This window comes from Barbatula barbatula, assembly GCF_947034865.1.
Source record: "Barbatula barbatula genome assembly, chromosome: 25".
In the NCBI taxonomy this organism is placed as follows: Eukaryota; Metazoa; Chordata; class Actinopteri; order Cypriniformes; family Nemacheilidae; genus Barbatula; species Barbatula barbatula.
The window spans coordinates 4366647-4384170 of NC_136788.1; the positions used below are offsets into that span (position 1 = coordinate 4366647).

The window sequence follows — 17524 nt, forward strand, 5'->3', positions numbered from 1 at the left end:
AAGTGCAGGATATACAGTTAGAATAAATACAGAATACAATATGAGAGAATATAATACAGTGGGCATGGATTATAAAAATATTTTACAGTAGGTATGTTCTATGAAAATATGACAGTGGGTATATACTATGAACATTAATGTACAGGTGGATATGAACAGATAATAATTTAGACTAAAATAGTGCACGTGACTTAGGTATGCATAAATTATTGACATTGGCTATTAAAGTTTTAGTGCAATAGGTGAGTTAATGCAGTTGTTGAAGTTACAGTGCAGTGGATGAGTTAATGCAGTTATTAAAGTTACGGTGGAGTATACGAGTTAATGCAGTTAATAGGTTGCAGTCCAGAAGATGAGTTAATGCAGTTTATAGGTTACAGAGCAGTAGCTTAGTTAATGCAGTTATTGAAGTTACCGTGCAATAGATGAGTAGATGCAGTTAATAGAGTTACAGTGCAGTAGCTTAGTTAATGCAGTTATTGAAGTTACCGTGCAATAGATGAGTAGATGCAGTTAATAGAGTTACAGTGCAGTAGCTTAGTTAATGCAGTTATTGAAGTTACCGTGCAATAGATGAGTAGATGCAGTTAATAGAGTTACAGTGCAGTTGATTAGTTAATGCAGTTATTGAAGTTACAGTGCAATAGATGAGTAGATGCAGTTAATAGAATTACAGTGCAGTAGCTTAGTTAATGCAGTTATTGAAGTTACAGTGCAATAGATGAGTAGATGCAGTTAATAGAGTTACAGTGCAGTTGATTAGTTAATGCAGTTATTGAAGTTACAGTGCAATAGATGAGTAGATGCAGTTAATAAGGTTACAGTGCAGTAGATTAGTTAATGCAGTTATTGAAGTTACAGTGCAATAGATGAGTAGATGCAGTTAATAGAGTTACAGTGCAGTTGATTAGTTAATGCAGTTATTGAAGTTACAGTGCAATAGATGAGTAGATGCAGTTAATAGAGTTACAGTGCAGTAGCTTAGTTAATGCAGTTATTGAAGTTACCGTGCAATAGATGAGTAGATGCAGTTAATAGAGTTACAGTGCAGTAGCTTAGTTAATGCAGTTATTGAAGTTACCGTGCAATAGATGAGTAGATGCAGTTAATAGAGTTACAGTGCAGTAGCTTAGTTAATGCAGTTATTGAAGTTACCGTGCAATAGATGAGTAGATGCAGTTAATAGAGTTACAGTGCAGTTGATTAGTTAATGCAGTTATTGAAGTTACAGTGCAATAGATGAGTAGATGCAGTTAATAGAATTACAGTGCAGTAGCTTAGTTAATGCAGTTATTGAAGTTACAGTGCAATAGATGAGTAGATGCAGTTAATAGAGTTACAGTGCAGTTGATTAGTTAATGCAGTTATTGAAGTTACAGTGCAATAGATGAGTAGATGCAGTTAATAAGGTTACAGTGCAGTAGATTAGTTAATGCAGTTATTGAAGTTACAGTGCAATAGATGAGTAGATGCAGTTAATAGAGTTACAGTGCAGTTGATTAGTTAATGCAGTTATTGAAGTTACAGTGCAATAGATGAGTGGATGCAGTTAATAGAGTTACCGTGCAGTAGATTAGTTAATGCAGTTATTGAAGTTACAGTGCAATAGATGAGTAGATGCAGTTAATAAGGTTACAGTGCAGTAGATTAGTTAATGCAGTTATTGAAGTTACCGTGCAATAGATGAGTAGATGCAGTTAATAGAGTTACAGTGCAGTAGATTAGTTAATGCAGTTATTGAAGTTACAGTGCAATAGATGAGTAGATGCAGTTAATAGAGTTACAGTGCAGTAGATAAGTTAGTGCAGTTAGGAAAGTGGTCCATTAGTGCAAATGAGCATTCAGTTAAATATTCCTGGTGTGCAAGTGAGCAGTAGAGTGCAAATGATGCTGTGTGTGTGTAAACAGTCCGGTAGAGCAGATAACATGAAGTACTGGTGTGTACAGTTCAGTCATGCATGCAGCCCTGTAGTGCAATGTAAACAATGTTGTAGCAGCATTGAAGTTAAAGATATGAGAGGTAGTGGAATCAGTGGGGGGCAGAGTTCAATAATGAAACAGCTCTGGGAAAAAAGCTGTTTCTTAGTCTGCTGGTTCTTGTCCGGAGGCACCGGAAGCGCCTACCAGAAGGCAGGAGAGTAAACAGTCTATGAGCGGGTTGAGAGGAGTCCTTGAGAATGCTGCAAGCTCAACGCAGACAGCGTTTCTTTTGGATGTCCTCAATGGGAGAAAGTGTAGTCCCTGTGATGCGCTGGGCTGTTTTCACCACCTGCTGCAGTGGTCATTTTGATTCTTTATTAAAGATTATTTTTCAGATTAACAATTATTTCATGATTGTATATACAATGTAAACCATAATGTTACGTGTAATCTGCTCACCCCGTCAGAAGGCACGATCCTCTTACTTAGTCAGTGTCCTGATCACCGTTTCAGGGCTTGTTTTGTGATTTTAGTGACAGTCAGCTTATATAAAGATGAACTGACCAACATAATTAACTTCTTTTATTGGTAAATGAATATGAATATTTGTTATATTAAGGCATTTTGTTATATTTTAAAACGTGTGACAGTAGCTAAATGTCAAATGTTTATATATCGAACCAAATTTTGAAAAAAGTTGTTTTTTTAGAAGTAACTAAACAGACTGCTGACAATAATTCACAATCCTCATGAAACACTGTCATGTCAAGAGTATAGTTTTAATGAGAATAAAAATGCTAACTTGTTCTTACCTTTGATCTTGTGTGTTTCTCTCGTGAATCTGCTGTTACTCTGTCTTGTGTGTTCATGTGTCGTAATTGTATATCTTCCATCAAGGATTGATGTTTGCACATGTACTAGCAGACTTGATGAATATATTATAACTGATGAAGTGAAGTGGACGCCATTAATAATGTTTATTGCTAAAAGCCCTATCTAATGAATACACGTGCACTGGAGAGGGGACCGACCAATCACAACAACCTGAGAAGTGGAAGCTCGTCGATATGGTATGGGTGGGACATCTTCAGACTCATGCTCTAGGTGGGGAACCAATCCCTACAAACTGGGTCAGCTTTAGCAATCAGAGCATTTCGAAAGGAGTGAATCCAGTCAAATTGTGAGAAGAGGGACAGCGGTTAACAACAGACAAGAAAATGTGAAATATAAAGCGTTTTTATTTGAAACATGAACATCCATTGTTAAACACCCAAAAAAATAATAACAGCCTAAAAAAACGCGAAAGAATGGCTCCTTTAAACTGATTTCTTTTACTTTCAGAAAGTTATATTTTTATACGACTGCCTGTGTATAGCAACTATGTTATCACATGTCAAGGCACATCACACATTAGAATATTAGTGTTGTTTATGTTATTTTAAAGCGGTATTATACCAAATTGGATTGCCTACACTGTTATTGTCGTCATCTTCACATAGGCTATAACAAATTTGAAGGTCTGGGTTGACTTAACTTGATTTTTGTTTCAAATGTGTGTGATTCAAAAACTATTTGTCTTTCTTTTCCTAAACCCAAAGCTTGTAAGAATGTTTCCCGGGCCTTGAATGTTACACAACTTTTCTCCACAACATTACTTGAAATCTTGTGCGAATTATAGATACACACACAAGAGAGCAAATATACATTGCAGTTGCCATAGTCTACCTTTAATTATTGATTGTGCTGTAAACATCAAATCATTTAATCCTAAAGTCATTAGCAAATTAATGTACAAGGTGGATCTGTTAAAGACGGACAGGAAGCCTCTGGGTGGCGCGTGTGCTTCAACACGGCCACAATAACTCCTATAAATAAGACTTCACGAGACTCTCAATGATGTTTTTATCATTCGAGTGATTTTCAGGCGCCTGTTAAACACACAGAAGACGCGAGAAAGATTTTCACCAAATATTCAACACAAAAATAACAAGAAAAACCTTCGCGGCTTCATCCAGTAACTCGCGCTGCTCGAAGATTTGACCGTAAAGTGACAAATGAAACATTTAATCAGCGTGTCATTTAGCTTCCAGACGGAGCTCTGCGCCTCAGCTCGGTGTTCACATTGTTTTTATCGCACACACGGGCTTTATGAGTCCGGTTTTGTTGTAAATGTTAGAGGAGAAAACACACGAGTCAACGGCTCCTGGAAGCACACAGACGCTGAACTGTCCAGTTGAGTCTGTACGGTTCTCATGTGCTGTATAACACTGCAGCGCCGCGCTCGGTCGCTCATCGCTCCTGATCTACTACAGATTGTGTGACATCACTGATCCGAAGAGAAGAATGACAGAAACCGCTCCAGCTGCCGCCGCGCCGCCGGCCAAATCACCCAAGAAGAAATCTGCTGCTAAAGCCAAGACCGCCGGACCAAGCGTGGGCGAACTCATCGTCAAAGCCGTGTCTGCTTCCAAGGAGAGGAGCGGCGTGTCTCTCGCCGCCCTGAAGAAAGCTCTCGCGGCCGGCGGCTACGACGTGGAGAAGAACAACTCCCGCGTCAAGATCGCCATCAAGAGTCTGGTGACTAAAGAAACTCTGGTCCAGGTCAAAGGAACCGGCGCTTCAGGATCATTCAAACTCAACAAGAAACAAGCCGAGACAAAGAAGCCCGCGACGAAAGCCGCTGCTAAAGCGAAGAAGCCCGCAGCCAAGAAGCCCGCTGCTGCTGCCAAGAAACCTAAGGCTGCACCGGCAAAGAAGACCGCCGCAAAGAAATCTCCTGTGAAGGCGAAGAAGCCAGCCGCTGCCGCCGCTAAAAAGACAACGAAGAGCCCCAAGAAGGCAACAAAGCCGTCGGCTCCAAAAAAAGTGGCAAAGAGTCCCAAGAAAGCTGCTAAAAGCCCCAAGAAAGCCAAGGCTGCTAAACCAAAGGCGACAAAGCCCAAAGCAGCTAAACCCAAGAAGGCCGCCCCGAAAAAGAAGTAAAGTCCATACTTTCCTTATAAAAAGGCTCTTTTAAGAGCCACCCACCAGCCCACTAAAGAGCAGCGTTTCAGTGATATTATCATGGTTTTATACTAAACAAATGAATACGATGAGAAATCTGGTTCAGATTAATTATGATCGCCAGCATTTTTATTCATAAAAGCTTTCTTAATAGCTTTTCTGTGGCTCAGAGTTTATAGCATGGCGCTAGCAACGGCAAGACCGTGGGTTCGATCCCGGGGGTTTTGCTCACACAGAAACAAATCCGTCTGCGTAGTGCATAATTGTAAATATATAATCAGCGCAACAACTGTGTTGTGTTGTCTGTAAATTAGAAGAGTATGGTTCCAAAATTAGATAAATCCGTTTTTAAAAGAAATATATATATATATTCTACAGTTGTTTTAGTAAGCTGTGTTTTTTGAGTTATTACAACTTAAATAAAAACAAATCAACTGCAGTTTCATTGAAATTAATTAGAATACACACAACGTGATTTCGAAATTGTGGAACCAGTCTTCAATTGAATTTTTTGGTCATACTATTGTTTTCCAATAGATTCCAAAGATTAATGTGAATATGCGCTGTAAAGTGGCGAAAGGCAACGTGGTCAAATTTGAACAATACAGGCAGAATGGAAGAAATGGGCGGGGTTTTACATTTGGAGGGAAGTTCAGTGATTGGTTAGAATTTTTCACAGACTTCAACCAATAGGCGAACGAAAAATACGTATAAAACCTGCAAGCAGCAAGTGGTGCCTCATTCTTCGATAAAATCTTTCCCCTTTATCTAGAACTTTGCGGCTTATCCAAACATGAGCGGAAGAGGTAAAACCGGAGGCAAATCTAGAGCGAAGGCCAAGACTAGGTCTTCCAGAGCGGGTCTTCAGTTTCCCGTTGGTCGTGTTCACAGGCTTCTTCGCAAAGGTAACTACGCACAACGTGTCGGTGCCGGAGCTCCAGTGTATCTCGCCGCTGTACTCGAGTATCTGACCGCTGAGATCCTGGAGTTGGCTGGAAACGCCGCTCGGGACAACAAGAAGAGCAGAATCATTCCTCGCCATCTGCAGCTGGCGGTGCGTAACGACGAGGAGTTGAACAGACTTCTGGGCGGCGTGACCATCGCTCAGGGTGGTGTGTTGCCCAACATCCAGGCGGTGTTACTGCCCAAGAAGACCGACAAGCCCGCTAAAACCAAGTAAACGACTTTTTCCCGAAACAACAAAGGCTCTTTTAAGAGCCACCCACTTAACCAAAAGAGAGCGATTTTATTCTCAATAGATGAATAAATATGGAGCGAGGCAGATAAACATTGCTCACGTGTTTAATAACCAGGTTCTGTTTAAGACGGATCTTCACTATTTTGAGTTTGGTAGTAAATGGTCGGGGTGTTTCAAAATCTAAAGTTATACGTGTCTTTCATTTATTGTTTTATTACAGTTACCCTTAATTCCACACACAATGACATGAAGTAAATATAAACAAAACAAATCTTTTATAATGCAAATATGTAATTAATCCGTAAAGTCTTGAGTTCATCACAAGTAAACATCAGAGGATTTAATGCGACAAGTGTAAACAAAAGGTTTCGAGCGGGAACCCTGAAGCTCATGCTGCTCGTTTGAAACAAACGGGAAACGCACAGCCATTGGCCAGTTGTCTGCGTACCACATTATCCAATCACGTCCCAGTGCTCTGTTGCCACCCTCTGAGCTCATGTGGGCAACAAGTCTTTATAAACGGCAGCAGAGTAAAAACTTTCATTTCATTTCTGCGTTTGACGAAGAACACTTGAGACTGAAGTCATGGCGAGAACTAAGCAAACCGCTCGTAAATCTACCGGTGGCAAAGCCCCGAGAAAGCAGCTCGCTACTAAAGCCGCCCGTAAGAGCGCACCAGCCACCGGCGGCGTGAAGAAGCCTCATCGTTACAGGCCCGGTACAGTGGCGCTGAGAGAAATCCGCCGCTATCAGAAGTCCACCGAGCTGCTGATTCGCAAGCTGCCTTTCCAGCGTCTGGTGAGAGAAATCGCTCAGGACTTCAAGACCGATCTGCGCTTCCAGAGCTCCGCCGTCATGGCCCTGCAGGAGGCCAGCGAGGCTTATTTGGTCGGGCTTTTTGAGGACACAAACCTGTGTGCCATCCACGCCAAGAGAGTCACCATCATGCCCAAAGACATTCAGCTGGCCCGCCGCATCCGTGGTGAACGCGCTTAAACTCCTGCCTACGTCACCCACATCAATCCAAAGGCTCTTTTAAGAGCCACTTCAATTCAACTGAACGAGACCCTTTCCTTTGAATAGTATATTTTGCAGTAATGCTGTCATGTTTATAAGTGGATGCAAAATCAATGTTAGAATTTTGTTTTATACAATGAAAGTAAACGGTACATTGTGCCGACCGTCTTTCGAATTTTCCGTAAGGAAAGAATGTCGCACAGATGCGCAAAACCCGAGAGGGCAAATGATGATCGGTAAACAGCATTTCTAATACACCTTTAATCTCGAGCGAAGTGTTTACACCGCCACTGCAGATATATAGGCTGTGTGACTGGTCTTAACCTAATATAACTTGCTCAGAAATATCTTAAAATATATAAGTGTCATTGTTTGGCCTCAGATTGCACTCCAGTAATCTACTAAAACACCTTTAACAAGCGATTAATGGTATAATCCTGGTTTAAAATGAGACGTGTCTGTGAGTTTCTCTTGGTTAATCACGTGTGAGTTCGAAATGAAAGAACATTCTTCCCTACAAATTGCGGAAATTGTGAACCTTAACACACTCTTTACGTTCTCGCGAGAGTCTCGCAACGGCTTGTTTAAAATGCGCCTTGCCTCGCCTGAAAAGTAGGCGAGATTAGGCGGCTGCAGTAAGGGGAGGGGTCAACAAAGACATTTGAAGTCGGACACTTCGTGAATCTCGCTGTTTTGTCGCTTGCAAACGTGAACAATGGAGGAGACCGCGTTTGCGTTTTTTATCGTAGACGAAGTGGATGTAACCGAAAAAACACTGTTTTTCCATGAAGATGGTTATAATAATAATCACAGAATGTAGTGTTAAATATTGTGTAGCAAATAGCAAGTTGCTTTTGAGAGACAGAGGTCATAACAAATGTTTGTCATATTTAATAACAAGCAGGTTTCTGCCACCGTTTCACGTCCATAGTATTTTGCAAGTCAAAGCTATATTGTAGCAAACATTCTTCAGAATTTCTTTCCTTGTTTTAAGACCTTGACACTTCTCAGATAAAACCACACAAAGATAAGGCATAATGGCTAAACAGTCCATTTAGATATGTCGTTTTTTGTTGCTTTTCCTGTGAATTGTAACCGGAATGGATTTAAGTAAGTTTGACTTCTATCCACTCCTTTCGGGCAACAGTTAGAACTGTGATGTTAAAGTATGATGAATTTGAGTAGTTGGACAGACTAATCAAAATGTCCTTTATTACCTTTGTTATGTGTCATTATATATTGCTCGAAATAAAATAAATTCATTCATTTATTAAATCACACAAACATACAATAGAATAAAATGAAAATTACAACAAGGAAGAATTCTAATTAAGAGAAATATAAAATAAACGCATGTCCTAATTCTTAACTTCACTAGGCGTGTTTTGTTTTTGTTTAGTTTGCATGTAGATATAAATAAATAGATGGGTAATCTTAATCTTAAAATGTGGAGAAAATCTCTATTATTTTGGATTGACAACCACATAAACACATCGTAATCATGGTAACGTAAGCAACATTTAAAAACATAAAAACAGACTCGCCGTGAACGGTTAGTCTACAAAACAAAAAATTTGCCGTCAGTTGTGCCGCCAAATGTTTCTTCACCTGCGTCACGGTACGAATAGTGTAGGAAAACCATGACGTTTTCTAATACGTAATTACGCGCATGCTCAGAACGGATCGTGTACTGACAGCCGCCTCCCCGTCGCGAGAGTCTTTTGGCAAACGTCAGCGTGACATCAGAGAAAGGCTGACGTAACTCGGACACTTTTCTAACCGGCATGCATCTCGCGGTGATCACCGGTGATTGGTTCTGCGCAGATCTTGCTCATCTCAAATAAGCCTTTTGTCTATGTAAAAACGTTATCGGCTCCGCCTTCGTTTCTGCGTGTCTCCACTAGGTTCTGTAAGCCAAACTAAAGTACTGTGTCGTAGCAGTTGAACACACTGTATTGCAATCATGTCTGGTAGAGGTAAAGGCGGTAAAGGGCTTGGGAAAGGAGGAGCTAAACGTCATCGCAAAGTTTTGCGCGATAACATCCAGGGAATCACAAAACCCGCCATCCGTCGTCTCGCTCGTCGTGGTGGTGTTAAGCGTATATCCGGTCTGATCTACGAGGAGACTCGAGGTGTGCTGAAGGTGTTCCTGGAGAATGTTATCCGAGACGCGGTTACCTACACCGAACACGCCAAGAGAAAGACCGTCACTGCGATGGACGTCGTTTATGCGCTGAAGCGTCAGGGACGCACTCTTTACGGTTTCGGAGGTTAAGACTCGTCTGTTCGACAAACTCAACGGCTCTTTTAAGAGCCACCCATGTTCTCAAACAAAGAGTCGATGTTTGCTCGCGGTTTTGCTTGTGTCGTCAATTGCTACCCATGTTGATAAGGCGGTACCGGGTGTTTCTATATTGGAGTGCTAAGAAAGCATTTCAACGCGTATAGCTTTGTCAAATATGTTATCGTAAATTTACATTATCGAACCATATTAAGATTTAACAACCTTGATTTATACAAATTAAGTTAGTACTAATATTTGTTAGTACTGCCTGAAATGATGACTATATCTGACTACATCACCTCCTATGCAGGCTAAATATCCGATATCCACCATCTTAAAAATGTACTCTTTGTGAATGTTAACACACTTTTCTTCTCTACGTTTTCACTTGATAAACGCTTAAATTGTATCATAAAAATATCAAATTTTGAAATCTATCAGTTCGTTGACTTATTTTCTCAGTAAAAAGCTCTTATCAGTTATATTGCAAAACAATGAGTTAAAAAGGGGTGTTTTCAAACGTGATGCGATGGGCGTGGCTACTGTTTTAAATACTTTGATTGGCTCTTTTAGAGGTCCGTTCATCCAATAAAATCAATTATTGTTCGTTGTCGAATCAAGTCAAGCAATCAGAATGAGAGACCACTGTGTCTGAAAATGTGCATGGGCAGAGTATAAATACTGGTGCTCAGTCTCAAAACCTCACTCGGTTGTAGTTTGATTTGAATAATAGGAAGCATGCCTGAACCAGCGAAGTCTGCCCCTAAAAAGGGATCGAAGAAGGCCGTCATCAAGACCGCAGCAAAAGGAGGCAAGAAGCGCAGAAAGTCCAGGAAGGAGAGTTACGCCATCTACGTGTACAAAGTCCTGAAGCAGGTTCACCCGGACACCGGTATTTCCTCAAAGGCGATGGGCATCATGAACTCTTTCGTCAACGACATCTTTGAGCGCATCGGCGGTGAAGCTTCACGTCTCGCTCACTACAACAAGCGCTCCACCATCACATCCAGAGAGATCCAGACCGCCGTTCGTCTGCTGTTGCCCGGTGAGCTGGCTAAACACGCCGTGTCTGAGGGAACAAAGGCCGTGACGAAGTACACAAGCTCTAAATAAACTCCCGCTCGAAACTCAACACCACAAAGGCTCTTTTAAGAGCCACCCACTTTATCGATATAAAGGAGCCTAACATTTCTAAAAATCGCAACTCATGTTCATTTCGTACAATTTCTAATCTATTTGAGTAATGTTTAGTATGGGTTCGTGTACATGGCGGTCAACTGATTTTCCTTATTGAATTAGAAATCCAAAATAGGGAACCAAGCTTTATTGTTGCGTTGCTTCTAGAAAACGGGAAAAACGTAGGCCTACGATTTTTTTCCCTGTTTATAAACTGTAATGGGGAATTAAAATACACGTGTGAAGATCCTATAATGTATATTTTGTGCAGTTTGGTTGTAGTGACCCTAATGGAATAATTTAAGGTTGAATGTATCCGTTGCTTTGGCTGTCCCGAGATTCAATGCGCGCCTGTGACGGCTTGACATGTGTAAATAATAATTTACAACGTTTTTAAAAAAACATGCAATTCACAAAGCTATATATATTGTTGGGCTGTTTTTTTACTGGCTCCGTATTTGTTTATAAAAAGTCAGAAACATCTCTGCTGTCATCCTCCGCGAGGCTAGGCCACCGGAGAAGGTTGCAGGCCCCGAAATGCAACACCACACATTGGCTGTTTGATCGGGATTAGAACTGCAGTATGCAGCAAGGTTGGAGACTCTTGCTGTTTGTTTAAAGGTTTTCTTTGTTTTATAAGTCTGTGATTTATCCTCAGACCAGGGTGTATTCCAGAAACCTGGTTATGTGACATCCTGGTAAATTTAAGGGTTATTTAGCTGATAACCTCAACTTTCGCTTCCAAAAACTGAAATAACTTTAAGGGTGTAAGTAACCAACTCGCTCTCTGAAGATGACCTGCTCCTGAGCAGCTTATGTTCCAGGGTCAGTTCATTTCAAGGAAACATTACTGTGCTTTAGGGGTCGTTTGCACTTTAAATGAGCGTCAAGTGGGTGTGGAAGCACAGATTACATGTAAAATATTATAAACAAGCGAAAACGCATCTCAAACCCTGTTGCACATGTTGCAAAATGTTACCAGGCAAAAGTTGCGCACTGGTTTGAGCTTGAACTGCCAGTGGAGTAAGCAAGGTTTGGGTCCATCAACCGAGAGTTCAGGGTTTAGCTGACGGTAAGATAACCATGCGTTCTGGAACTCGGGAGCATGTTTTCTTGGTAAACCCAGAGTTTCAATGATACAGTCATTCATGGTACACATGAGACCATCTCAGTGACAAATGTGTCATATGTGCTTTTATAGAGGATACTGTATGTGAAGAGGCTGCATTCATTCATAGGGATGTACTTTGATTTCAGGAGAGCAATTTATGACCCGGGTGGAATTTAGTAATTTCCCTGTGCATTTTTATTAAAACTGTTCCATATTTCTTTACAGTGAATTAGACATCATTACATCAATAACATCAGCCATCGTGCATCCTACATCGTACTCAAGGGCGAAATGTATAAGTATAAGTATTGATGCTATGATCAATACTTATACAGTTGCTACCATCAAGCCGCGAGAAGACATGGTGCAGGATTAGTAATAAATGTTGGTCTAAAACAATTATAAAAAGGTTTGAATTGAATAAGTTTGATTACATTGAATCACGTAAAACTTATTAGGAACTGCCGCGTTACAAAGTTTTTTCTCTAAAAAAGGTTTTAAAGTAAAAAAAAACTGTCAACATATGGCATTTTGTCAATGTCAAATGTTGAAACATCACAATATTATATTTGAATATAGCCTAAATATTGAATTGTTCAGAAAGTTGTAAGGAATTTAATCTATCTTTAACATGTCTAAATAAAGTGACAGCTGACTTCCCAAGTAGCAAAGTTCTTCTGGCTCACTTTTGGGCTCCGTAGCGGCTGGGTCCCTGGCCTAGATCTGACCCACAGACTGATGCCCTGAAAAATAATCATTCACTCAACTTGACTTCATTCTTGTTGATGTAAAGATCTTAGCAGAGGAGAATTAAACACAAACACTATTAACATTTCACTTATTAAAGTCACCACTTTCACTTTATCTCATATGTGCATAAAATATCTTAGTGAGAATCAACAGGGTTTTGATCTAGTTGATATTTTATTGAAATCAAGTTGGTTTGATGACACCATTATGGTGATCTGTGTTTATCTTAGTAGACTTTGATTAAATAACTTTTGTCTCAAGTGCAGTTGTGTTTTACTCAGAACACTTGTGCATCTGTAAACAACGGTCATAAAAAGGCTTTAGCGCTTGAACTGAAATGTTAAGTCATGTTCTGTGGTTCGCAGTATACATGAAAGTGGAAAGTTAGTGTCATGTAGTGATTTATTCAACACACACATGAAACTATTGGATGTGTTTAAAATCATTGAAACTCTGGAGGGATGTAATGACATGCCTCTTCGCCGCTCGCTCATAAAACAGTGATGTGTTTGACAAGTAAGACGAGGAAGAGCCACAGTAAATGTGTGTGTTATAAGCAAAGACCTTAAATCATACAGCACCTGTCACATTTATAATATTATATCTAGAAAACCGATATCTAGAAATCTATACAATACATATTGACTGTTTGTAAACCCTGTTTAAAGACTTGATCTTCTGCAACTTTATATAATTTCTCAAAACTACTTTATGCATTGATTTGTCAGATTAACTGGTACGTTATGAATGGCAATTTTCTGCATATAAAAAGTGTAACTGTATCAGGATGTGTATCGTATCGTGGTCTTGTATCAGGATGTGTGAAGATGTATTGTGAAGATGTTGGCCATACACAGCCCTAGTTTTCTGCACATGGTTATATCTCTACCATCTGGATACATCAAATGGATGTGTACAGTAAAGGTTTACCCTCTTTAATCTAAAGCTGTTAAATTGTTGCAAAATTTTGCTAAAAATATCCATAGCATTAACAATAAAGAGCGTATATTATCTGTCCATCAGGTGCGTGTGAAATTGTGATTGTTGGAATAGCCATAAACTCACTTCAAGTTTTTTTTAGAAAATCTCCTCCAGAGGGCCTCGCACAGCAAGTTTGCTCAGCAAGTTCGCACAGGGCCTCGCAACCCCCTTGGGACGACCTTGCCTTATACTATCTGAGCATGACACGTCTAAAGGCTGTGGCATACTTGACATTCCGCGTCCATCTCGCGCACAAACGCGTCCGCACAGCTTCCTGCGCATACTCATCACGGATTCAGTGCGGACGTCCAAGTTCAACACATGCGCAATACAAATGAGTATGTGTGCTCTACCAGATCGTGAGAGGGCAGCGCTGAGTCGCATCATTTACAGACCTACTGCAAATTAATGATTGAGGAAGTGTTTTCGCCATTGCAAACAGTCCGAGCTAAAAGTAAGAAAACAATAACAACAACCGAACAGTTTGGAGAAGGATATGCTTCTAAGCTTACTGTTCTTGATTTCAGTGTGTTGGTTTTGTATCATTCTTCTTCGACAAGAAGGTGCGTAGTTCTTTGAACCTACGTAAAATGTCAGATCCCGAACAAGATTTCTTTGTTGTTGATTTGTTGAAAGGGGAGGCGAAGGCAGAGATCAAGTTTAGGACTCCTGGAGAGAAAGAAGCTGCCGAAAAGATTTTCTCCATTCTATTAGAAAACTATGGTTGTCCTAAGTCTTGTGTAGGTCTACCTCTCTGTTGGTCTCTCGACGTTGTGTCGAGACTGACAGAATGGTATTTGACTTGAGAACCTATCATCTCCGATTCTACTTTGAAAAGGCCAATGAATCTGGAAAATGGGACGGCACGGCAGACTCTGCCCCGTACATACAGGTATAAAAGGGAAGATGGCATGCCCATTCATTAGCCTTTTTATTCTTCGGAACCTGCAAGGCTTATGCTGAGCTATCTTCGTTTCTTCCTACTTGATCTACGACACAGAGCAGCGGAACCTGCCCTGGCGTTTGTGATTCCCCTGGGCGTTTGAGTAGCTGGTCGGAGGTTTCTTCAAAGAGCATAATTCTAAAAGAGTAAATTCTCCTGCAGGGTGCACATGTCACCAGGCATGTCTCGCCACTGTAGTCTGGGGTACGACCACACCATCCTCGAGCCAGACAGGCACGATACCTATGTCACATGTCTGGGTCTCCAGCATGCTGAAGTAGCGTTCGTGGTAACGCTATTGTGGTCACGGCTGGCCATGTTCTTTTGACACGGCCACGTTTGCTTCCTGCTCGACAGCGGCTAAAAAGCCGGTGATATGGGAGTCCCGGTGGGCATAACTCCATCGCAGTTTTGCCACGGACCGCCAAGGCCCGTCACACTCACCGAACCTGTCTCCTCTGGGCATCGCCAGACAGTCCCATAGCAGATTAACGCCATGGCGTGCAGAGGATGAGATTTTGCCGCATTCGCAGAGATTTTGGACATTCTCTAACATAAGGAGAGGCGAGACCGCTCCCGTGCTTTGGGAACAGAGTTACATTTATGTAATTGGTTAAAGTTAAAGGCAGCTAATGACCTTGCTATCCCGTATTTGGGCTATTTAGAGGAAGAAGTTCAAGTTCTCTATAGACTGCTTCCAAGGATGGGAATCTTAGTAGTAAAGAATGCAGATGGTCGACTCTCTGGGTTACTGGGGATGAATATTATTAATCAGTGCTATCATGAACTGTTTGTACAGCATGGAGACTCCTTGTTTCAGACTCCAGGAGTAAGAATCAAAGACCCCTTTGGCGGAGTGTAGACAGCTTGACCGAGTCCAGGAGACTGGGCGGGTAGGTCGGATTCGTCCTGGGCCTGCTGTTTTGGTTGCAGCTGGTATGTTGAAGTTTGTTCCAGCTACATTTTGTAACGATCTCGGATCTGCATTTTCCTCAGGTTTGCTGTAACCTTTGCCATTAGAGAATTGCCAACTGCCCTGCGATTTGATTATATCATCATCTTTCTTGCTCTCGGGGAGGCTAGAAGTGACTGTTGTAAATGTGAGTATGCAGGATGGGTGAATTCGGCCTAAAGCTTTTCTTGGTGAATTTCATTTGGCTTAGGTACAATCGACAATGCATGTAGAGTTTAATATGCAAGTTTCCATGGAAGAGCATGTAGCTGTGGTTCAAACAGTGCTCTAGTTCATATGCCTCTCCAATTTTAGTCGTTCAGAAGAAGGATGGTGCGATTCGGCTGTATGTAGATTGTACAGTATTGAATTCAAGAACTCGGAAAGATGCCTGGATCCCTGGATGCTCTGGGAGGAGCTAGGTTATTTAGCACTTTAGATCTAGCTAGTGGTTATAATCAGGTTCCAGTAGCCAGTGGAGATCAGGAGAAGATTGAGTTTTGCACAACCTTTCGGCTGTTTTCCAGAATTCCCTTTGGGTTGTGCAATGCACCAAGTACATTTCAACACCTCATGGAAAGGATATTTGGTGACCAGAGGTTCTATGCGTTGCTTTTATGTCTCGATGACATAGTTGTTTTTTCAACTTCTTTCCAACAGCATCTGGAGCGATGCGAATTTGCGTTGAGTCGTCTCCAGAAACATAATCTGAAGTTGAAGTTGCAAAAAATATTTTTTTTCCAGACTGAGGTGAAATATCTGGGCCATATAATTTCTGCAGAGGGTGTGGCTACTGACCCTGAAAAGGTTAGCACCGTTTCACAGTGGCCAAGACCTGATAACCTAAAAGAAGTTCGGTCCTATTTAGGTTTTATTAATTTGTTGAAGGATTTGCAAAACCTTTCATTTTGGAAATTGACGTAAGTCATGGAGGTCTGGGGGAGTGTTGTCTCAAGGCCAAGAGGGTAGGACTAGGCCCATAGCATTTGCAAGTAATATGTCAAACTACTGGCATTGAAGTGGTCAGTAACCTAGAAGTTAAGAGAGTATCTAATGGGAAATAAGTTTATCGTATACAGCGACAACAACCCCTTGATCAATTTACAGACTGTGAAGTTGGCAGCTGTAGAACAAGCGCTGGGCTTCCCAGCTTGCGCTCTTTGATTTTGAAATCTGGTATCTTCACTTTTTTGGAGAAAGGGAACCATACCTTCTAAGCTAAGTGGTTCAGGGTCCTGAATGGTTCAAGGGGCTAGTTAAGCAGTGGGAATGCATCTGGGAGAACCAGGGCGTATTGTATCGATAAATCTAGCTTCCACCCCCCAGCGAATCTCTCTTACAAGTGCTGCTTCCCAGTGTTCTGCGTGTGGAGGCATTAAATAATGTACATAACAACCATGTCCACCAGGGTGTTGAGCGAACCATACAGCTGCTTAGAGGGAGTGGCTATTTGCCAAGGATGTGGATGGATATGAAGACCTGGTGCAACGATTAAGAGCGGTGTGTACTGGCGAGGGCTATACAGCCTAAATTTCGCACTTATATGGGAAGTTCTGCCTTGAGACCTTTAGAAATCATTGCTATTGATGTCACACTTATGGAACAAGCTAGCAATGGTCAGGAAATTCTGTTGGTGGTTACGGATGTGTTCTCTAAGCTCACTCAAGCATTTGCTATGTCAGATCAGAGAGCGAAGACAGTGGCTAAAGTATTAGTCGAAAGGTGGTTTTCTTTGGTGTTTCTCTGGTGTACCTAAGTGCATACATTCGGATCAAGGCTGCTCTCTTGAAAGAGAGTTGTTTAAAAATCTATGTTGTCTTTACGGCATTCAGAAAAGTCGCACTACACCATATCATCCTGAAGGGAATGGGCAGTGTGAACGGTTCAACCGCACGTGGCATGATTTGTTGATGACCTTGCACCAGAACAGAAAGGGAAGTGGCCGCAGTTTCTTCCAAAATTGTTGTTATAATATATATATATATATATATATATATAATACCCCCATTCACCAATCTACACAGCACTCACCCTACGAACTCATGTTTGGGCAGAAGCCACAGATGTAGATTGTTTTTTATTGGGCGCTGTGGGTGAAGAGTTAGTGTAAGGGACTGGAAGTGACTGGATATTGCAACACAGGGACCATCTATTGCATACGAGAGTGCACGTAAGTGTTTGGAGGAGAG

At 41.3% G+C, this 17524-nt stretch overlaps 5 protein-coding genes across 5 annotated transcripts; all 5 read left to right on the forward strand.

The window, feature by feature from the left end:
• Positions 1 to 4263: 4263 nt before the first annotated feature.
• On the forward strand, positions 4264 to 4902 carry LOC306890513 (histone H1-like; the record flags this gene model as incomplete). The annotated part of the gene is made up of 1 exon (XM_079450305.1): positions 4264 to 4902. The coding sequence occupies one exon, from the start codon at positions 4264 to 4266 to the stop codon at positions 4900 to 4902; it is 639 nt and encodes a 212-aa protein (XP_079306431.1).
• Positions 4903 to 5716: 814 nt separating this feature from the next.
• Positions 5717 to 6103, forward strand: LOC306890523 (histone H2A-like; the record flags this gene model as incomplete). The annotated part of the gene is made up of 1 exon (XM_079450315.1): positions 5717 to 6103. One exon carries the CDS (start codon positions 5717 to 5719, stop codon positions 6101 to 6103), a length of 387 nt encoding a protein of 128 aa, XP_079306441.1.
• A 603-nt stretch (positions 6104 to 6706) lies between these two features.
• LOC306890518 (histone H3.2) lies at positions 6707 to 7117 on the forward strand (the record flags this gene model as incomplete). The annotated part of the gene is made up of 1 exon (XM_079450310.1): positions 6707 to 7117. The coding sequence occupies one exon, from the start codon at positions 6707 to 6709 to the stop codon at positions 7115 to 7117; it is 411 nt and encodes a 136-aa protein (XP_079306436.1).
• Positions 7118 to 9096: 1979 nt separating this feature from the next.
• Positions 9097 to 9837, forward strand: LOC306890530 (histone H4). Its single transcript, XM_079450322.1, has one exon. It carries the CDS (start codon positions 9102 to 9104, stop codon positions 9411 to 9413), a length of 312 nt encoding a protein of 103 aa, XP_079306448.1. The 5' UTR covers positions 9097 to 9101; the 3' UTR covers positions 9414 to 9837.
• A 323-nt stretch (positions 9838 to 10160) lies between these two features.
• On the forward strand, positions 10161 to 10535 carry LOC306890526 (histone H2B-like; the record flags this gene model as incomplete). The annotated part of the gene is made up of 1 exon (XM_079450318.1): positions 10161 to 10535. One exon carries the CDS (start codon positions 10161 to 10163, stop codon positions 10533 to 10535), a length of 375 nt encoding a protein of 124 aa, XP_079306444.1.
• Between the last annotated feature and the right edge of the window lie 6989 nt (positions 10536 to 17524).

Excerpts from the sequence above, each read along its gene's own strand:
- LOC306890530 (XM_079450322.1), top strand. The coding sequence starts at position 9,102 with ATGTCTGGTAGAGGTAAAGGCGGTAAAGGGCTTGGGAAAGGAGGAGCT.